This window comes from Bactrocera dorsalis, chromosome 1 (genome assembly GCF_023373825.1).
Source record: "Bactrocera dorsalis isolate Fly_Bdor chromosome 1, ASM2337382v1, whole genome shotgun sequence".
In the NCBI taxonomy this organism is placed as follows: Eukaryota; Metazoa; Arthropoda; class Insecta; order Diptera; family Tephritidae; genus Bactrocera; species Bactrocera dorsalis.
This window is the reverse complement of record NC_064303.1, coordinates 82,837,985-82,861,267: the sequence shown is the minus strand read 5'-3', so window position 1 is coordinate 82,861,267 and position 23,283 is coordinate 82,837,985. Positions and strand designations below refer to the sequence as shown.

At 39.0% G+C, this 23,283-nt stretch overlaps 2 protein-coding genes across 15 annotated transcripts in view; one reads left to right on the top strand and one right to left on the bottom strand.

The window, feature by feature from the left end:
• The window catches only part of LOC105222012 (Krueppel-like factor 10), a 373,089-nt gene extending 369,845 nt beyond the window's left edge, over positions 1–3,244 (top strand). The window contains exons 1-2 of one of the 3 annotated variants that reach the window (XM_049457661.1): positions 57–107; positions 720–3,244. In XM_049457661.1, the coding sequence (XP_049313618.1) occupies positions 72–107; positions 720–2,234 (1,551 nt within the window). In that variant the 5' untranslated portion in view covers positions 57–71 and the 3' untranslated portion in view covers positions 2,235–3,244. Of the gene's footprint in view, positions 1–56; positions 108–422; positions 442–719 lie in introns of those variants that run through there. The other 2 variants (XM_049457670.1, XM_049457674.1) reach the window with 2 other exon arrangements.
• Positions 3,245–5,235: 1,991 nt separating this feature from the next.
• LOC105222011 (mediator of RNA polymerase II transcription subunit 15) lies at positions 5,236–22,628 on the bottom strand. Of its 12 annotated transcripts, none has more exons than XM_049457628.1 (10): positions 22,466–22,628; positions 22,265–22,404; positions 22,076–22,171; positions 7,275–7,393; positions 7,000–7,213; positions 6,413–6,934; positions 6,204–6,346; positions 6,011–6,129; positions 5,730–5,950; positions 5,236–5,661 (listed from the first exon to the last, which is right to left on the bottom strand). In XM_049457628.1, the coding sequence occupies exons 1-10, from the start codon at positions 22,516–22,518 to the stop codon at positions 5,438–5,440; spliced, it is 1,851 nt and encodes a 616-aa protein (XP_049313585.1). In that variant the 5' UTR covers positions 22,519–22,628; the 3' UTR covers positions 5,236–5,437. The 12 variants fall into 12 exon arrangements, with proteins under 12 accessions (XP_049313585.1, XP_049313612.1, XP_049313603.1 ...); XM_049457655.1 differs by having other exon boundaries at positions 7,275–7,375; XM_049457646.1 differs by having other exon boundaries at positions 22,085–22,171.
• Positions 22,629–23,283: the final 655 nt, after the last annotated feature.

The following is a 23,283-nucleotide window of genomic DNA, read 5'->3' as shown; positions in this document are numbered from 1 at the left end:
CTCTCCCATTGTATTTAGTCAATGACGCTACCAACAAAATGTGTCTAGTTAAGTGAGCGCCAAAGCATTTTATGCGCGTCAGCACGTGTGGCACTTATGTGCGCCTGGTAAGTGCTTACGTACGTTCCGAAAGGTAGACGCTTTTCGTATTGTGTCGTTCGAACGCGTTACGGCAGCAGAATCATGTTGGTTAGCAATTTTGTATTGAGGTTACACGTTTTTCTTCTGTATGTTGGCAATCGGCGATGACCTCACAATACAAAGCGAACATAAACTGTGATGGCGGCCGCGCAAATGACCTCCGCTTTTGTGGGCAAGAATGTCCTGAAATTGTTTGCTATTTACACACGCGCTCGGCAGCGACGCTAGTTTCAAGTTCAAAAACAACAAAAGTCCGAGAACGTAAGCGTAAACGGGATTACATTACAGTTAGTTAGAGCGGTGAGCATGAGTTTGTAGAGTGGTGGGGATATTAATGTACTATTGGCTATAGAAATGAGGGCCTTTGAATATCAAAGCTTGATTATTACTCATTTCTAACTCCAAAAAATAATTTCTAATACTTAAAATCAACAAAAAAATTTTAAAATTGTATAGCGCCCCGCCACCGTTTACCATTGAGCTACACTTTACTCGAAAAACGTTGCCTACAATTAGGCGTTATACACACATAGCTCTGAACTCTTTACTAATTCGATGTTTTCTTCTTTCCTTTCCAGGATGAAAAACCCTCAGCGCAGCACTTGCACGAGGAGATGCTCAAAGCTAAGCTGCAGTACAGCCAACAGACCAAGCAGCAGCACATAATCACCCCAAATCCCTCGGACACAGAAGACGACGCCGAGACACCGCCCTGCAAGAAACAACGCTTGGAATTGCCACAGCCCGTTGCTGCATTAACGCCGCCGCCAGAAACACAGAAACAAGTACAAACACAAGAACAACAACAAACACAGCGCGTTAGCGTTATCATGCATGTGAACAGCTCGGGCATTTGCTCCGCCATCGACGAGAACTCGTGCTCCTCCACCATTTCCAGCGCCTCCGCCGCGTCCACCACAACCACCACCAGCAACAACAGCAGTACTGTCTCGCAAGCACCGCTGCTGACCTCCGACGACGACTGCAGCGAAACCAATGTGTGGCGCAGCTTGAAGTTCAAGATGAATCGCACGCGTTGCAGCAGTTTCTCGGCGCCGGCGTCCGTGCAGCAGCCACAACAGCAACCAGAACAAAAAGAGCAAAGCGAATCCAAACTGGATTTGGCGCAAACACACTTCCGCTTCACGCTGCCGGCCGTGCAAACAACCGTTAGCGCAACACAGCAACAGCAACAACAACAAATGTACACCACCACACCGCCACAGTATCAAGTAATTGCACCGAAAAGTATTTACCTAACACCCGCGGCGACATGCGCGTCCAGCAACGGCAGCGCGCCTAACACCACCACAGTCATTCCCGCGCAATTGTTGGTGCTCAACGCCAGCAACGGCCTGCTACAAAACGTCACCGGCAATCCATCCATAGCCGCGGCCAGCAGCACACCAGCCGCAACGCCCGTACACAAAATGACTGCAGCGCAAATTGCCGCCGAGCGTCGACGCATCTACGTCTGCGAATATCCGAATTGCGGCAAGAACTACTTCAAGTCCAGCCACCTGAAGGCGCATCAGCGCGTGCACACCGGCGAGCGGCCATTCATCTGCAAGTGGGAGAACTGCGATAAGCGCTTCTCGCGCTCCGACGAGTTGTCGCGTCACAAGCGCACACACACCGGCGAGAAGAAGTTCGTCTGCAGCGTCTGCCAGAAGAAGTTCATGCGCAGCGATCACTTGTCCAAGCACATCAAGCGCCATGGCAAGGATAAGGCTAACGGCGTGAACCGCAATGTCGCCGCCGCTACAATGGCAGCCGCAGTGGCGGCCGCCGCCGCAGCCGCAGCTGCCTGTGGTCAACAACAGCAACCTGCCGCCGTAACGCCAGCTAGCGCTCACAGTGGCACAACTCACTTGCGTCCAATTGCACCAGCGTGCAGCGCGCCGTTGACGGCGAAGCACACGCCACTCGCCGCCGCCACGTCCACAGTAGCCAGTAGCGGCGCCGGTCTGCAGCTGCAAATCTGCAGCGCCGGCGACTTGTTGCGTCTGCAGCAGGTGGGCGCGTTGCCGACCGCCTTCACCACGCTCATCGCCGACCAGCAGCAATTGCAGGTGCAACAACAACAACGTTAAGCGCTTAACAACTAATTCCGCATGGTGTCAGCAGAACAAATCGCCCGGGGATTGGGTATTAGCAGTCAAGCGTCCGTCATTCCAAACTCATATTAATTTAAAACAACAAAAACAAAAACATGCAGTAAAATTTCTTGATTAGTAGTTGTAGAGATGTCAGATGTCTTAAAGTAAGATCTTTAATTTCTTAAGAATGTCTCCAATATCCAAAAACCTTTGTAATAATCAGTATGTATTATATTTATTTGATATGTAATTTTTGTTGTAAGGTTACTCTCATTGAGCAATGAAACATTACTTAAAGGCATAGAACCACTATAACACACACATACATACGTAATTTAGCATATTTAATCTCAAATATAATATGTAATCGTATTTATGCAAAAGCAGCCCGTAGACGCTGTCAATACACAGGGGAGTTGCTGTCACGCCTCACCCTCTTTCAAATCTACTAACTAACCCTCCTACCTTTTCGATTTTCTGCATTGAATATATGTCTGCAATTCCGTTTTAGCAATAAGTAACGGCTTTTAAAAAAGTATCATTCTATAATTATCAATTAAGTTATTAAGTTTGTATTTGTTTGTTAATTTTTACCGCTAGCCAATAATTTTTAAAACTCTTTACAACAAATATGTAAAAATAGTAAAAAAAAAAATCTGTGATATTTAAGTTATCTTAAACTGAGAACACACTTACATGTATGGTATACTATATTTGTATGTGACTACAGCTAATTTATTATATAATGTAAATGTATATAAACTTATTTACTAAACTTTCTTACTTGTATGTAAATAAATGCAATTATGTAATTAAGTATATTGATAAAATGTATGAGTTGAAAAAATTAAAAAAAAAACCAAAATAAGAAAAAACAAAACATAAGAATATTGATGAAGGCATTAAAAAGAGAAAATAAGAAGAAGACAAACTTATGCATTAAAAAATTCAACTTAAATACAAAATAAACACTCTTTCCCAAGTGTCTATCAAATCATAATAAACCTGTGTTTTACTTTACTTGCGGAGTTCAATGATTATTTATTTATTTACCGAGAGTCCTCGAAGAAACTACTGCATCCGAGTTTTAAGAGTCGCGATGCTATGTATTCGGAGAAAATTAAATTTTCGCCGAACTAAAAAGTTATTACAAATGCGCTTAGAAGAGCTCAGAACTTGGCTGAAAAGTAATAATTTGGATTGCAAATCTACCCTATTTGAGATGAAATTTTATCATTATAACTCAACCTTGGCAAAAAAATTTCAGTCGAGTTGTCATCGCCTTACAACTTTCTTCGGCGGTATAATTACGATTGGGAATCGTCGCATGTCAAAAAATTTCATTAAATTGCCACCGCCATACAATTTTCTTGAGTATACGATTTGATTGTCGTCGCTTTATAACTTGTTCGAAGGCATTACCTCGGTTGAATTGTCATCGCTTTACAATTTCTATGTAACTGGCAGTGGATTGCTGACTACAACTCCTCTCTGCCAAAAAATTTTAGTCGAGATGTCTTCGCTTTATAACTTGTTTTGAAGGCATAACCTAGGTTGCTGATTACAACTCAACTTCATCATCGCCTTACAACTTTCTTCGGCGGTATTATTCTATGCAATTTGTATTGCAGGCAGTGCAACTTTGTCGAAAAACCCTTTCATAGAATTGTTTAGTTGTTTTGAAGCTGAGTTGCCTCAATTATCGACTTCGCAAGATAATAAAATTAATACTAATGGAAAGTATTCTGGAAACTTCTTTTGGAATACCATAGAAGATGACAGCTTTTAGACATTTTCTTTAAGCAAAGCTTCTTAAGAAAGCCTTCCGAGTAATTTGTTGTTCCACATTGGCAGAAACAGATTAAAATGAAAAGAATTGGATGAAGCAATTTTTCTAGCCTTGATCTGATCTACAAAAAAATCTTGAACTCCTAAAGCTGTGTCAACTCAACCAAGTGGAGGTTGTACTTTGTCAGTTTGTGCTAGTAAATAAAATTAAGGAGCCTCAGAGGCCATTCGAACAACATGTCTCAGCGTCGCTGAACTATGCCACACAATATCAAAATTGTCAAAATATCAGTCTAGTGTGAGCCAACCCGATTTCATCCAACTTTATTCTGTAGACGTTCTTTTTATATGCGGTTTTTAGCAACTCGCTTTCGTTTTTTTTTATAGTAGAGGTAAATATCGAAACTTTAATCCGCTAAACCTAACCTACTCCCACGCAACCACCGGATAAGTATTACTTCGTGGGAGAGACAGGACACAGGACAGGAGTCTCCTCTATTGTGCGGACTGACGGAAGCCTAATCTGTTGAAAAAGTTTTAGTTTTGTCATTAAGAATGCTGACGCTTCTATTTATCAGCCGACTGACACATGAGTGTCATTAAATTATCGACCGTAAAACTATACCTTGTATTTGAAAATCGAGGGCAACAAAATAATACATGTTCAGAGTCTTTTATATACTCTGTAGACGTCGAACGGTTCAAACTAATGTTAATGTTCAATCTGAAAAGGTAGCTTCCAAAGCACCTATGTCCACTAAGTATTTGGCTCAAATGGAAATCCTGGCCGCCATGTCGCTTGACTTGATAGACGCCAACAAAGGGCGCGTCGATGGGTCCAGCGCCCTTTGGATGAGGAATTCCTGCTACATATTAGTGATCTTGTTTCTCTCCTATGTCTTCGCCGATACTGTTTTAGGCACAGATAGCTGATGTAAACGCTCGAGTCCATCTCCCTGGATGTCAATGGGCGACATATTGACTAATACTTCAGCAGCGTCGTTTACGGTAATATACCAAAAGATTTGTTGTTTGAATTCAGAATTTAAATCCCGCCGGTTCTTTACCGAAATTGACCCGGATTCTATCCGGCCAAGGGCTGTTTTTTTGGAGATCTAACCTCGTTTGGGTCGGTAAGTTTTACAATTTTTAGTGCGTTGGATTTACGAGAATTTCAGTATGAAATAATGAATTTGTAAAGGAAAAATAATTTTTGCTGGTCCAAGATGTAATATATTTATTTAATAAAAATTTGTTTATATACGGTATAATATGTATATATGATTATGTATTTGAAACTGTCATACTTTCGACATATGCTATTTTACATATAAAAATATTTTTGCTTCGATTTCACATGAAAAATGTAAAAAAAAACGTTAAACACTTCACACTAAATTTCAAGACGCTTAAGCTCCAAAAACTGCAGCCATATCCAAAATATTTTTGTTGTTTGGTGAACAAGCTTGACGCACTGACATCTCCCAGGTGTCCAGTAAATGTGACAACGAGTATAATTTCGGCAATTTGGCAATGCGCGCTTTTAGCGCATCCTGTACCGCTTTTAGGAATGGCGTAGTGGCATACTCGTGTTGAGCCAAGGCGCAGTTAGGCGACGCCATGGGATACTCCTCTGCAATAAATACAAATAAATTCGAGTTTAATAATCTGGTTTGTACTTCTACAAATAAATTTACGAACCTGGTATAGTAACGGTAATTGGTGGTACACATGGTAATCGCTTGTCATCGAGGCAGCAAATTACTTTGATGGATTTGGGATTGTTTTGCGTTGTGCTGTCCAGTGTTAGCTTAAATTTCTGATCCAATCGTGCTATTTCGCCTTGCAGAACGTGCGGTATCTCACACTCGTACTGAAAGGGCTTCTCAGACATCCGTTGTATTTTGGCCGGTGCGGGAGCGCTATTCGATAAACAAAAATTGGTCAGTTATTGGTCATTTATTTGATTTGCTGGAATTTACCATATATCAGTGCCGAAGAGTAGCTCTAAGCAAGGACGAAAAGTGCGATGCAGCGTGTGATTGGCCAGTGAGCTTTGAAGTGTTGTATTAACAACTTCCATCAGTGGATTTGAGGATTTCTGCAATAGGATAAAAATAGTAAAATTAAAATATATGTATGTATATATTGAAATATGTTGAATAGAATACTCACGCCAAACTGTTGACCCGTGAAATTAACTATGTCCAGTTTCTCCAGCGCTTTCTCGCATTTTAGCAGCGTTTCTAGGGGCACACGCTGATTTGGATTACTCAAAATCTCCAGTAATTTGCTCATTTTAGTGAATTTTTCGGTATCTGAAAATTTGTGCAGAACAGTTAGTTTAGTTTTGGCGACTATTATGCTGCGAAAATGAAACTTACTTGCGCCGTCAGTGCCAATTTTGGCCATCATGCGTTTCAGTGGTTCAATATACTTGGTTAGTTGTTTGTATTTTTCGCGATACAAATGATCTTCTTGTGGATTGAAAGGGCTGTTGCTGGCCACCTGACCTGGTGTGTTGAGTGGGGCGCTGGGCGATTGACGCATTTGCCGTTGCGAGTTCTGCATGAGATTCGACATTTGTGGACTTGAGGTCGGCACTAGCGCTGGACTGGGTATCATTTGCGGATTAGGCATTTGCGACTGTTGTTGCTGCTGTTGCTGATTCTGTGCCGTCTGCTGCTGTTGTTGTTGTTGCTGCTGCTGCTGCTGCAATTGTTGTTGGACCGCGGTCATGCCGGCAGGTGATGGGACAGTGCTTGGTGAAGGGCTCTGACGTAAGAACTGTTGTTGTTGACCAGGAACACCACGGTTAACTTGGAACATTTGACCACCTTGACCCATAGGCATGTTTGCTTTCTGTTGCATATTTGGCGCCATACCGATCATTTGGTTCATGCCACCTATTTGAAAAATTACAAATTAAAAGTTAGTAATTTCATTGGTATTAACAATAGTAGAATTGTACCTTGCTGTCCAGCATTTTGCGGCATGCCACCACCTTGTTGGCCTTGTGGCCCACCAACTACGTTGCCCGCATGCATTGGGCCACCTTGATTCTGTTGCATATTTGGTGGCATGCCCTGCATGCCTTGTGGCCCAGCATTTGGTCCCATCGGACCGCCTGCATTCATACGTGCGTTCATCATTTGGTTGAGCTGTTGGTGATTCATACCCATTTGCTAAAAAAAAAATTCTGAATCATGAAATATTTCGTATATTATCAAAATTATGTACACTTACCGCCATCTGTTGTTGTCCCATTTGTTGCATTTGTACGTTCATAGCGTTCACATTCATAGGTCCACCTTGCATCTGGCCGGGACCCATTTGCATTTGTTGTGCTGCGCCACCAGGGCCACCTGGTCCACCGGGGCCTCCACCGCCCATTTGATTCATCTGGCCGGACATTCCACCCATTTGCTGTGCATTGCCAACCATATGCGGCTGCTGTCCCCCTGCATTACCTATACCACCACCACCACCAATAACATTCATTTGCATACCACCACCACCCATATTTCCACTCATTTGTTGCATCATCTGTTGATTGGGACCAGCACCCATGGGCATTTGCCCACGTATGCCCTGCATTTGTTGCATCTGTTGACCCGGTCGCTGCTGACTTAGTGTTTGTAATAAATTTGTCGCAGCAGCAGGACCTCCCGGGCCCATTTGATTCGGATTGGGACCGCCAGCCATTTGCGCATTACGATTACCTTGGCTAGCAAGTGTTTGGAGCGCGTTTAAGGGGTCTGGCATCATACCTTGCTGGTTCATTTCGGTATTTTGTTGCGGCGGTGGTTGTGTAGGCTTTCCTGCGTAGCCAATAATTTTAGAAATGCATAAATTAGGCAAAAATCACATTACACTCCGCCATGTGTACGTGTACATTCATGTGTGTATATGTGTAAGATAATTCAATGGAAATACTCACTTTGTGCCAAATCTTGAAAATGCATAAAAAGCTTCGCCACCAAACCCATGTATTCCTCCTTGCTGCGTGACTTCTTGAAAATATGATTTTCCATAACACTAGCATTTTTGGTAGGATCTGTCGTTTGCAGTGCTTGATTTCTATAATGAATATCACAGTAGAAACATTTTATATACACAATTTTCACGAGAAATAACTTACATTTTTGCAATCATGCTCTGGCGAAATTTTTGCGAGGGCCATTCTTCTGCCATTGCAATATATTTAAATTAATAAAACAATATTTTTCTATGAACTTTCACAATCGATGAAGAAAAAAGGCTGTGTTAAGCGAATGTGTATTTTTCAAAGGAACGAAGTAATAATGGAACACAGCTGTTTTATCGATGGCTTGATAATTGTTATTCACTTACACCGCTGCTTTATTTATATTTTACAGAAAATATTATACAAATAGCAAACAAAATCAGGAAAAATGATTTTAATTCTTTATATAGCAAGAATAATCTATGAAAATATAATTTGTTTATCACGAACAGCCGCCTGTTTACGAATGAACTGCTTAAACCAAATGCAAAATATTTATATGTAAACAAACAAATATGGCGGCTGTCAACATACTCAGAAATGTATCTAGACACCTAGTGTTGCCAGACTAAACAAAATTAATAAAAAAAATTTGTATTTCAATTAAGCTATAGATAAAGTATCTATTTTCTCTTTTAAAATATAGTAGTAGGGATATTCTCTTGCTCTTGCAAAACCCTTGCACGCTGCAAGAATAGCATATATTTCCTCCTGGTGCACCGGCACAACAACAAAAACAAGCAGAAAATTATTTGCAATGGCTGTAAAATATCTCAAACCAAAACCCATGTATATTTGCGTGCAATGTCACGCAAAAATAAAATTGCAACCCTGTTGTAGTTGCCATTTTACATAAAGACATATTACGTCGTTATATTCTTGAGAAAGGTAAATTTTAATTAGATTTTATAATTTCTATTTAAATTATAAAAATTTGTTACAGTTTTTTTTTGTTAAAAATGTATGCAAATGGTGCGCCAATTCACAATAGCCATGCATAATAATCATTCACAATAAATATACTCCTAGTATCTATTTTGTTAGTATAAATTCCATTAATCTATAAAAAATTATTTATTATATAATAGCATACACATTATTTTATTTTATGAAGTAAAGTTAGCTGCAGAAAACGAAATTAATTGTAATTTTTCTGAAAAATCGCTTGTCGCGCGATAATAAGTTGTTGTACAAATTGATGTTAGTATTATTAATTAATTATTTCATTTTGAATTTAATTTCTTTTGTTCTAATGTAAGCTGTAAAAGGAGAATTTGTTGTTATAAAGTTGCCGCTTTGTTTTGGGATGTCGCGTCGGCGTAAACACGCGCTACTGAACGCTCTTATTTAGGTACGCCAGTAAGTAGAACTATGTCTGCTGTTTTTGCCACTCGAACATTCTGGCAGCTACGCTGTCTAGTTTCAAAGTTTAAAGCCGTTTTTCTAGAAGAAATATTTTCAAATTGAATGAAATTATAATTTTGACAGAAAGTTAGTAGTAGGGGAACCCAAGAGGGGATTTTTGAAGTTACTAAAGCGTGTTAGAAAAAGTAATGTGGAGAAACATTGCACCTTTTTATGTATCCCTACCAAATATGAGCCCTTAATATGGAGGCGTGCGTTGGGGGGAGTTCGTCAGATTAGAAAAAAAAAATCGATCCTTCGGGAAACTCGAGCGCGTAAGATTAAGAGATGGTAAATTAAATACATGAAGATGAGTATATATTTCAATATTCTGACAGTTTGATGGTGACTTAGAGAAATAGCAGGGTGACAAATTTGTAAAAAAAAAACGTAACCTTGAAATACTCGAGCGCGATAGATTTTTTTTTTTAATTTTAAAGGTAATTCTGTCAGAATCACGAAAATCCTATAATCTGACAGTTTCCATGGGGCGATACAGGTAAAATCGTCGACAAAAGGTCAAGCGTACTGATCACCATAGCGTGGTTGTTGTTGGTAGACGCTTGACACTTTTGTTTGTTTCTCACTAAAATGGAAAATTTCACCTAGACTTTCTTTTTTTTTTAAACGTTATCTTGACAATCTAGTAAGTCTCCATGACGCTCCAGTAACTGCAAATTTAGCACTCCAGGCTCCCCTACTATAGTATATTTTGTTCAAGCTTCTTTTAAGTCAACACAAAGTTGAAAAATGAAAACTTCTTTCCATTATTTCTTGTTTTATCAATCCCGAAAAAAGAAATCTTATTTTAGATAATTTTAACTGGAGATATCTAGTTCAACGCCAGACACCTTTTTGTAGGGGACCTTTAGGAAATAAGAGGAAGAAAGAAACTCAAAAATACAAATAAAAAAAATATTGGGGCGACGTTAACCTAAATTTTATTGTAATTAAAATATAATAATGTTAAAGTTCACAAAAAATTACTTTAAAATTATAAACTCAAAAACTTTTATACATTACAATGCCAGGCAAATGTAATCTTTACCTAACATAATGAGGAGCCGTTACCTGAAGATGAAGGGAACTCAGTTCTGTGGTATTGCATTGTATTATTTAATTTAGTTTCCAGATATTTCAAGAAAGAGCTTTGCGTTTTGGTGAATGTTTACATTTCTTTAAAATAAATTTGTGATTGCTTTATCCTCAATTTTTTTTTGTGATTTTTGATCTTTTTTATAAATCGTAATCACTTTTTATGTTCTCGCAAAATGTTGCTGCAGAGTACAATAGATTTGTTTGGATGTTTTCATCAGGTTGGCATGCTTGGCTCAGGAGCATATTTTGAAGGCGATAACAAAAATACTTGTATTGAAATATGTGAAGATTTAGTCTTTTGCCAGTTTTTGTCAATCAGTATAATTATTTTCGTTATTTTAGTAGATTTTATAGCAAATGTATCGGTCAACGTATGAATTATCTTCCTAAAATTACTTGGAAAGATGTTATCAAAAAGTTCACGACCTTCCCTTAACCCCTAACCACCATCAAATTTTAAACTCTTTAGGTTCGTAACCAGCTCTCAAGAAATTGCTCAAGAAACAAAAATACATTATTTCTTCAAGTAGTTTTGACAGCTGGTTACCCATTGTGAATGATCCGCATTAGAAGAGCAAGAGAGAATGAACAAAAAAATAAGCTTTGTGCGTAATATGGCATTGTATAACCCTACAAAGTGGACAAAAGAAATCAGCTTTTGGCTTTCCCCTGCATGCCTTGGTGGCCCAGCATTTGGTCCCATCGGACCGCCTGCATTCATACGTGCGTTCATCATTTGGTTGAGCTGTTGGTGATTCATACCCATTTGCTAAAAAAAAAATTCTGAATCATGAAATATTTCGTATATTATCAAAATTATGTACACTTACCGCCATCTGTTGTTGTCCCATTTGTTGCATTTGTACGTTCATAGCGTTTCACATTCATAGGTCCACCTTGCATCTGGCCGGGACCCATTTGCATTTGTTGTGCTGCGCCACCAGGGCCACCTGGTTCCACCGGGGCCTCCACCGCCCATTTTGATTCATCTGGCCGGACATTCCACCCATTTGCTGTGCATTGCCAACCATATGCGGCTGCTGTCCACCTGCATTAACTATACTACCACCACCACCAATAACATTCATTTGCATACCACCACCACCCATATTTCCACTCATTTGTTGCATCATCTGTTGATTGGGACCAGCACCCATGGGCATTTGCCCACGTATGCCCTGCATTTGTTGCATCTGTTGACCCGGTCGCTGCTGACTTAGTGTTTGTAATAAATTTGTCGCAGCAGCAGGACCTCCCGGGCCCATTTGATTCGGATTGGGACCGCCAGCCATTTGCGCATTACGATTACCTTGGCTAGCAAGTGTTTGGAGCGCGTTTAAGGGGTCTGGCATCATACCTTGCTGGTTCATTTCGGTATTTTGTTGCGGCGGCGGTTGTGTAGGCTTTCCTGCGTAGCCAATAATTTTAGAAATGCATAAATTAGGCAAAAATCACATTTACACTCCGCCATGTGTACGTGTACATTCATGTGTGTATATGTGTAAGATAATTCAATGGAAATACTCACTTTGTGCCAAATCTTGAAAATGCATAAAAAGCTTCGCCACCAAACCCATGTATTCCTCCTTGCTGCGTGACTTCTTGAAAATATGATTTTCCATGACACTAGCATTTTTGGTAGGATCTGTCGTTTGCAGTGCTTGATTTCTATAATGAATATCACAGTAGAAACATTTTATATACACAATTTTTCACGAGAAATAACTTACATTTTTGCAATCATGCTCTGGCGAAATTTTTGCGAGGGCCATTCTTCTGCCATTGCAATATATTTAAATTAATAAAACAATATTTTTCTATTAACTTTCACAATCAATGAGGAAAAAAGGCTGTGACAAGCGTAGTATATTTCAGAGAACGTATAATACGTTCTCTGTGTATTTTTCAAGGAACAAAGTAATAACGGAACACAGCTGTTATGTCGATGGTTTGTTGATAATTGTTATTCACTAACCCCCGTGCTTTATTTAAATTTTACAGAAAATATTAAACAAATAATAAACAAAATCACGAAAATGATTTTAAATCTTTATATTACAACATTAATCTCCGAAAAAATGATTTGTTTATCACGAACAACCGCCTGTTTACGAATGAACTGCTTAAACCAAATCCAAAATATTTATATGTAAACAAACAAATATGGCGGCTGTCAACACACTCAGAAATGTATCTCGACACTTAGTGATGCCAGACTGGAAAAAATAAATAAAAAAACTTGTATTTCAATTAAGCTATAGATAAAGTATCTATTTTCTTCTTTAAAACATAAGGGGTATTCTCTTGCTCTTGCAAGATTGCAGATTGCAAAAATACTACACCGAAATATACAAGGGCACGAGAGCACCCATTGCAAAATCTAGTGATATATGAGCGACAGATTCAGTCAATTTATTGTAAATGACTATTGTGAATTGGCGCACCTTTTGCATACATTTTTAACAAAAAAAACTGTAACAAAACTTTATAATTTATATAGAAATTATAAAATATAATTAAAATTTACCTTTCTCAACAATTTAACGACGTAATATGTAAAATGGCAACTACAACAGGGTTGCAAATTTATTTTTGCGTGATATTGCACGCTAATATACATGGGGTTTGGTCTGACATAATTCATAGCCCTTGCAAATATTTTTGTTGTTGTGCCGTTGTAAATCTGCAATGCTTGCACCGTGCACCGGGTTTTGCAAGAGCAAGAGAATACCCCTACTATAGGGGCACGCTGCAAGAATAGCATATATTTCCTCCTGGTGCACCGGCAAAACAACAAAAACAAGCAGAAAATTATTTGCAATGGCTGTAAAATATGTCAAACCAAAACCCATGTATATTTGCGTGCAATGTCACGCAAAAATAAAATTGCAACCCTGTTGTAGTTGCCATTTTACATAAAGACATATTACGTCGTCATATTCTTGAGGAAGGTAACTTTTAAATAGATTTTATAATTTCTATTTAAATTATAAAGATTTGTTACAGTTTTTTTTTGTAAAAAAAGTATGCAGAAGGTGCGCCAATTCACAATAGCCATGCATAATAATCATTTACAATAAATATACTCCTAGTATCTATTTTGTTAGTATAAATTCCATTAATCTATAAAAAATTATTTATTATATAATAGCATACACATTATTTTATTTTATGAAGTAAAGTTAGCTGCAGAAAACGAAATTAATTGTAATTTTTCTGAAAAATCGCTTGTCGCGCGATAATAAGTTGTTGTACAAATTGATGTTAGTATTATTAATTAATTATTTCATTTTGAATTTAATTTCTTTTGTTCTAATGTTAGCTGTAAAAGGAGAATTTGTTGTTATAAAGTTGCCGCTTTGTTTTGGGATGTCGTGTCGGCGTAAACACGCGCTACTGAACGCTCTTATTTAGGTACGCCAGTAAGTAGAACTATGTCTGCTGTTTTTGCCACTCGAACATTCTGGCAGCTACGCTGTCTAGTTTCAAAGTTTAAAGCCGTTTTTCTAGAAGAAATATTTAAGAAAGTTAGTAGTAGGGGAGCCCAAGAGGGGATTTTTGAAGTTACTAAAGCGTGTCAGAAAATGTAATGTGGAGAAACATTGCACCTTTTTATGTACCCCTACCAAATATGAGCCCTTAATATGGAGGCGTGCGTTGGGGGGAGTTCGTCAGATTAGAAAAAAAAAATCGATCCTTCGGTAAACTCGAGCGCGTAAGATTAAGAGATGGTAAATTAAATACATGAAGACGAGGGTATATTTCAATATTCTGACAGTTTGATGGTGACTTAGAGAAATAGCAGGGTGACAAATTTGTAAAAAAAAACGTAACCTTGAAATACTCGAGCGCGATAGATTTTTTTTTTTAATTTTAAAGGTAATTCTGTCAGAATCACGAAAATCCTATAATCTGACAGTTTCCATGGTCAAGCGTACCGATCACCATAGCGTGGTTGTTGTTGGTAGACGCTTGACACTTTTGTTTGTTTCTCACTAAAATGGAAAATTTCACCTAGACTTTTTTTTTTAAACGTTATCTTGACAATCTAGTAAGTCTCCATGACGCTCCAGTAACTGCAATTTTAGCACTCCAGGCTCCCCTACTATAGTATATTTTGTTCAAGCTTCTTTTAAGTCAACACAAAGTTGAAAAATGAAAACTTCTTTCCATTATTTCTTGTTTTATCAATCCCGAAAAAAGAAATCTTATTTTAGATAATTTGAACTGGAGATATCTAGTTCAACGCCAGACACCTTTTTGTAGGGGACCTTTAGAAAATAAAAGGAAGAAAGAAACTCAAAATTACAAATAAAAAATATTGGGGCGACGTTAACCTAAATTTTATTGTAATTAAATATATAATGTTAAAGTTCACAAAAAATTACTTTAAAATTATAAACCCAAAAACTTTTATACATATGTGTATATAACATGTAAATTTTTATAGAATAGAAACACAAATTTAACTCTCTTAAGATTTTAAAACTACAAAATGTCATAACCAAGGTTGGAGTAGATAATTATTAACACGCCATAAACTTGACTTGATAAATACCCAACAATGCCAGGCAAATGTAATCTTTACCTAACATAATGAGGAGCCGTTACCTGAAGATGAAGGGAACTCAGTTCTGTGGTATTGCATTGTATTATTTAATTTAGTTTCCAGATATTTCAAGAAAGAGCTTTGCGTTTTAGTGAATGTTTACATTTCTATAAAATAAATTTGTGATTGCTTTATCCTCAATTTTTTTTTGTGATTTTTGATATTTTTTATAAATCGTAATCACTTTTTATGTTCTCGCAAAATGTTGCTGCAGAGTACAATAGATTTGTTTGGATGTTTTCATCAGGTTGGCATGCTTGGCTCAGGAGCATATTTTGAAGCGATAACAAAAATACTTGTATTGAAATATGTGAAGATTTAGTCTTTTGCCAGTTTTTGTCAATCAGTATAATTATTTTCGTTATTTTAGTAGATTTTATAGCGAATGTATCGGTCAACGTATGAATTATCTTCCTAGAATTACTTGGAAAGATGTTATCAAAAAGTTCACGACCTTCCCTTAACCCCTAACCACCATCAAATTTTAAACTCTTTAGGTTCGTATCCAGCTCTCAAGAAATTGCTCAAGAAAATAAAATACATTGTTACAAAAAGTAGCATTAAGTTGTATTTATATTGCTATATGCATCCCTTATTATGAACAATAGTTGTAGGTATATGGAATAGCATTTGTCTTGTTGTAGACATCTGGCGCCGCGGCTGTCTGCTTGAGAAACAATAGACATCTGGCGCCGCACTGTCTGCTTGTCGAAACAATAGACATCTGGCGCCACAGCCGTCTGCTTGAACAATTGCAGAGTCTGGCGCCGCGGCTGTCTGCTTGCGTCTGGCGCCGTATAGCATTATGTTCTGGTAATTTCCAGACGCAATATTCTAGAAGGACACGTCGACATCAGCGAGAAGTGCGTGGCTATATAAGCCGTGGCAGCGCCAACGTAATCAACCAGTGCTAAGAGTAAACTGCTATAGTGCAGACGAGTTGTGAAATAAAGAGTTGTTGAATTAAATTAAAACAGTGTTGATTTTATTTGTCAATCCAGAGATACGAACCTAGCAAAGTAAACTAGCAAGCAGTAAATTCGTAACAATTGGTGTCAGAAGTGGAATTGTCAAATAATCCAAATTCAAAATGGTTAAATTCGGAGAATTGAGAATTCAGCAATTAAAAAAGGAACTGGAGGGACGTAATTGCCGATAAGCGGGCAAAAGGCGGATCTGCAGGCACGATTACGTGAAGCAATGGAAGCGGATGGAATTAATGTCGACGAATTCGAATTTGATGGCCCAGAAACTTCTACAAAGGTAGAAGAAAAAGTAGAAGAACAACGAACATCATCAAGTGTGGACATGAACATGCTGTTAGTGGCTATTAAGCAAATGGCAGAGAATGCAGTGCAAACCGAAAATCGTCTGGCACAGCAAATAGCTGAAAATACATCACAGTTAGAGTCTCGCCTTACACAACAACATCGTTTGGTACAACAGATCACGGAAAATACTACACAACTACAAAAAACAAGTGCAAGAGAAATTTTCAAAATTTGAAGACGAATTAAGCACTTTAAAAAATGACGAAGAAAATTTAAAAGCAGAAGTTCTTCAATTAAGTAATCGTGTGCGAGAACTGCAACTGCATGGCCCTGCACCATCAACAAATAATCAAAGATTGAAGGCACCCACATTCGATGGAAGTATTCCATTTCAAATTTTCAAACTTCAGTTTGAAAAGACAGCAACGGCCAATAACTGGAATGCAGCGGACAAAGTGGCGTCCTTGTTTGTATCATTGAAAGGACCGGCAGCAGACATCCTTTAGACTATTCCAGACTGTGAACGGGACAACTATGAGGCATTGATGAGTGCGATAGAAAGACGTTATGGTAGTGAGCACCGGAAACAAATATACCAGATCGAACTGCAAAATAGGGGTGAGAAGATGAACGAGTCATTGCAAGAGTTCGCAACTGAAATAGAACGACTGGCTCATTTGGCAAATGCAGATGCACCTGTGGATTACATTGAGAGGGTAAAAATTCAATGTTTCATAAATGGAATTCGTGATGTGGACACCAAACGCGCCACATATGCAATGCCAAAAAGAACGTTTGCTGAAACGGTTTCGCACGCCCTCACACAGGAAACAGCTTACCTACTAAGTAAACCAGCACACAAAGTACAAAGAGTTGGAATGGAAACAACCGGCGCTGATGGAGGAAAATATTGAAGACTCTGAAGACAATTGCTGCACCGCGAGTAAATACAACAGGCAGATGTTTCAACTGTGGAAAAGCGGGTCACTTTGCCCGAAATTGCAATATAAAAGTAAACCCATCAAAACGGAAACAACCAACAGATAACGAGGACGGAGCATCCACATCTCACAAGTCGTTAAACTAAAACGGAACAGTTCAAAGGGGCGTGAGCTGGTTCCCACAACTATTTGCCCCACCATCTCGATATCACAAATAGGTCGCCATGACAACAATCTTACTATCAACGGTATCGTAAATGGACGACTGTCAACGCTTACTTTGGATACTGGTGCCACACATTCAATTATCCGACCGGATGTGGTAAGAGGAACGGTTGAACCATTAATCGGTTGCAAGCTTCGAACGGCCACCGGAGAGGAAGCAGCTGTCGCGGGAAAAGTGTTTTGCGAAGTGATGATTGGTACCCTGGAAGTTAATCACACCTTCATCGTAGCAGAAATCACGGATGAAATTATAATGGGAGGTGATTTCATGATTGATCACGGGGTTACTTTGGATTTAAACAAGCAAATGCTGTTTTGCCAGAACATGGAGATGCCTATAAACACCGGATATGTGACCAACGTTGAAAGTAAGAGGGTGATTGTTGATGATAATCAGAGTATTCCACCAAAATCTGAGGCGATTGTATGGGCTAAAGTGAATGGAGGAGGTGGGACTGAAGAGTTGTGGATTGTGGAACCAACAAAAATAGATACACCCATATTGGTAGGAAGAACGCTTGTGAAAACTGGAGAAGACGCCACCATTCCGGTCAGAGTAGTGAATGAATTCAACACGCCTATAAGGCTGAAGAAAGGAGCAGTAATTGGACAGTGCCAGAATATAAGTGCAATAGCACGATGCGAACGGTCAGAACAGAAGCCTACTATTGAGCCACAGCAGATAAGTCCTACATTCCTAAATAATTTACTGAAACGAACTGCATGGAAATGAAAAATTAAAAGCAGAAAAAACTATTAGAAAAATACGCATCCATATTTGCAAAACGAAGGAAACACAGGAAGAACCGGCATTGTCAAACATCGCATAAATACTGGAGACGCTAAACCAATCCGACAAGCTCCGCGTAGGGTTCCACTAGCAAAACGTGAGGATGCTAACAAAATTATTGAAGACATACACAAAAACGGTGTAATCGAACCTTCAATAAGTCCATGGAGCTCACCTATCGTCTTAGTTAAAAAGAAAGATGGTAGCACCCGTTTCTGCGTAGATTTTAGGAAGTTGAATGATGTCACAAAGAAAGACAGTTATCCTCTACCAAGAATCGACGATACCTTAGACACCTTGTCTGGAGCGAAATGGTTTTCTACATTAGATCTACAAAGTGGATATTGGCAAGTCGAGATTGATGAACGTGACCGTGAAAAGACCGCTTTCAGTATGGGCGACGGGCTATGGGAATTTCAATGATGCCATTTGGGTTATACTGATGGAACATGTGTTAAAAGGACTCAACTGGAAGACATGTTTGGTGTATCTTGATGACATGGGATCATGGGAAAAAGTTTTGATGATCATCTGAAAAATCTAGAGGAAGTCTTTCAGCGAATAGCATCAGCCGGATTACGCTTGAATCCCAAAAAGTGTTCATTATGGAAGAAACAGGTCACATATCTCGGACATAAAGTGTCAACTGAGGGGATTCACACCGAGGAGGGAAAAATAAAAGCAGTTAAAGATTGGCCTCAACCCACCAACATACATGAACTCCGCAGCTTCCTCGGCTTATGCACGTATTACCGCCGTTTTGTACCTGGATTTGCGAACGTGGCTAGAAGTTTACATGATTTAACAAAGAAGAATCGCCCGTTTGTATGGCAGTTGGAACAAGAAAAAGCGTTTGAGCAGCTTAAAGATCTACTTTGTAGGGCGCCGATGTTGGCTTATCCAATACCTGGAAAGAAATTCATCCTGGATACAGATGCGAGCGCTTATGGAATTGGAGGTGTCCTGTCTCAGCTCATCGACGGACAAGAAAGAGTAATTGGGTATTACAGCAGAGTGCTCGGGAAACCAGAGAAAAACTACTGTGTGACGCGAAAAGAACTACTAGCTGTGGTGGAATGTGTAAAACATTTCCACAAGTATTTGTATGGACAACGATTCTTGCTGAGGACTGATCATGCAGCATTAAAATGGTTATTACAGTTTAGGAATCCGGAAGGCCAAATTGCACGATGGATCGAAAGATTACATAATTACGACTTCGAAACGGAACATCGAAAGGGGATTCACCACAAAAATGCGGATGCATTATCACGTCGCCCTTGTCCACTGGAATGTAAACATTGCTCCAAATCAGAAGGAAAAGAAGGTATAATCGACGTGCGATTACTGAATATAGAACCTGAAGATGATTGGACTCCTCACCGCATCAGAATCAATCAGCTGGAGGACCCTGATCTTACAAAGCTGGTAATAGCCAAAGAAAATGGGACACGACCACCAAAGGAACAAATAAGTAGCGAGAGTCAAACTGCAAAAGCATATTGGGCCCAATGGAACAGCATAAACCTCGTTAATGGATACCTTCATCGTACCTGGGAAAGCGAAGATGGCAAACAGTCTCGTCTGCTGATCATAGTACCGAAGTCCATGATCCCGAAAGTATTGAAAGAATATCACAATGGACCTAGTGGAGGGCACCTTGGAATTACAAAAAACTATAGAGAAGATTAAACAACGGTTCTACTGGATCGGTTGTCGAGATTCCATAGCAGAATGGATAAGTAATTGCGTAGAGTGCATGGCAGCTAAAGGCCCTAAAGCCAAAAGTCGCGGTAGGCTACAACAGTACAACGTGGGATCACCATTTGAACGAGTCGCAATGGATGTTGCAGGTCCGTTCCCAACCAGTACGGCCGGAAACAAATATCTACTGGTTGTCATGGACTATTTCAGTAAATGGCCAGAAGTATATGCCTTACCAAACCAAGAAGCGAAGACAGTAGCCGAAGCGTTTGTAGAAAATTGGATAACAAGGTTCGGAGTGCCCGTCGAATTACACTCAGATCAAGGCAGGAATTTCGAATCTTCCATTTTCCAAGAAGTCTGTAAATTATTGGGCATCCACATGACACGGACAACAGCGTTACATCCACAATCAGATGGAATGGTGGAGAGATTCAACCGAACGCTCGAAGAACATCTGCGGAAAATCGTTGATAAAGATCAACGGAATTGGGACAAGTGCATCCAGATGTTCCTGCTGGCGTATCGTTCAGCGAAGCACGAGACAACTGGTTACACGCCAGCAAAGATTATTTTCGGATCTGATCTGCGACTCCCTGCTGATCTTAAGTTTGGAACAAATCCTACAGCTGTAAGAAATGATGGAGATTATTGTTCTGCCTTAAAGGAAGAAATGAATGAATTGCATCTAATGGTAAGACAGCATACGCATCTGATGAGCAATAAGATGAAGGACCGGTTCGATCAAGCGGCAAATTCAAAAGGTTTTGAAGAAGGTGATCTGGTCCTGTTGTACAATCCACTTCGAAAGAAAGGCTTGTCCCCGAAACTGCAGACAGCGTGGGAAGGACCCTACATGGTGATGAAACGACTTAATGACGTGGTATACCGCATACAAAGAAATGGGAAAGCTCGATGTACAATGAAAGTCGTACAGGTGGAGAGGCTCGCCCCATTTGGTTCAAGAGGATTTGTGCCTAATCGGGACGATTAGGCTTTAGTGGAGGGCAGTGTTACAAAAAGTAGTATTAAGTTGTATTTGTATTGCTATATGCATCCCTTATTATGAACAATAGTTGTAGGTATATGGAATAGCATTTGTCTTGTTGTAGACATCTGGCGCCGCGGCTGTCTGCTTGAGAAACAATAGACATCTGGCGCCGCACTGTCTGCTTGTCGAAACAATAGACATCTGGCGCCACAGCCGTCTGCTTGAACAATTACAGAGTCTGGCGCCGCGGCTGTCTGCTTGCGTCTGGCGCCGTATAGCATTATGTTCTGGTAATTTCCAGACGCAATATTCTGGAAGGACACGTCGGCATCAGCGAGAAGTGCGTGGCTATATAAGCCGTGGCAGCGCCAACGTAATCAATCAGTGCTAAGAGTAAACTGCTATAGTGTAGACGAGTTGTGAAATAAAGAGTTGTTGAATTAAATTAAACAGTGTTGATTTTATTTGTCAATCCAGAGATACGAACCTAACAAAGTAAACTAGCAAGCAGTAAATTCGTAACAACATTATTTCTTCAAGTAGTTTTGACAGCTGGTTACCCATTGTGAATGATCCGCATTAGAAGAGCAAAAGAGAATAAACAAAAAAATAAGCTTTGTGCGTAATATGCATTGTATAACCCTACAAGTAACAAAAGAATCAGCTGTTTTCCAAGAATTTTTCACAGCTGAGATCACCTGATCGAAATCTACCTTTTTTAGGCACAGAGATGTAATTAAAAGAAATGTAGTAGATTAACTTTTTGTGAAAAAGTATTTGTAACGGAAAGCATTAATGAAAACTTTCAAGAATATTTTTGAAACAAAAGTTTATTGGATATTTATTGCTCTGAGGTTGCAATGTAGGCGCGCTACCGATCTTTTTTGGGTGTTCGGTTCCCCAGGAGGCCTATTTTCACATTCATAGGTCCACCTTGCATCTGGACGGGACCCATTTGCATTTGTTGTGCTGCGCCACCAGGGCCACCTGGTCCACCGGGGCCTCCACCGCCCATTTGATTTATCTGGCCGGACATTCCACCCATTTGCTGTGCATTGCCAACCATATGCGGCTGCTGTCCACCTGCAACCAGGCCAAAATCACATTACACTTCGCCATGTGTACGTGTACATTCATGTGTGTATATGTGTAACATAATTCAATGGAAATACTCACTTTGTGCCAAATCTTTAAAATGCATAAAAAGCTTCGCCAGCAAACTCGCGTATTCCTCCTTGCTGCGTGACTTCTGGAAAATATGATTTTCCATAACAGCAGCATTTTTGGTAGGATCTGTCGTTTGCAGTGCTTGATTTCTAAAATGAATATCACAGTAGAAACATTTTATATACACAATTTTCACGAAAAATAACTTACATTTTTGCAATCATGCTCTGGCGAATTTTTTGCGAGACCCATTCTTTTGCCATTGCAATATATTTAAATTAATAAAACAATATTTTTTTATGAACTTTCACAATCGATGAAGAAAAAAGGCTGTGTTAAGCGAATAGGGATGGCAAACTCGATTCGTTTCGGAATCGATCTTCAGTAGTCGGAGTCGATTAAGAATCGATTCTTGACATTCACTTTACTATTAATTAAGTGACCAGTTTCAAGTTATAAGCTTAGTATCCAGCTCTCAAGAAAACTTCATATAAAAAAACGCTTAAGAAAAGGTCAAGAAACTTTCCTACGATAAATTTACTGGTAAATGTTCAGGAGAGCGGCTTTTCCGAAAACGTGCACCAATTTTCACGGGAAATGTCTTAAAATTAACTCCAGATCACTTAAATATGCTTCTGTTTTTAAGATCTGTCCCGGAAAATGTATGGTTTTCTTAAACTGACAATTAGCTTATTGTTCTTTTACTTATTTTAAATTTATTTAAAAACTTATTTTATTAAACTTCTTTAAACAACTTGAATTATTTAAAAAAAAATGAAATGTAATGTTCCCTGTACCTTATTTATAAACAAAACAATATAATTGTTTTTAACTATTTTTGTGTTTTATTTAATCGATTTGAATTATTCATTCAATTTATGCCTTGTGATTTAATAAATAAATTTTTGTCCTTTTAATTTAAAATCGATTAGAATCGAAAGAATCGATTTTTGCCCCCGGATAATCGATTCTTAGAATCGAAAAATATAAAAAAATAGTCAGAATCGAGAATCGATTCTGTAACCAAT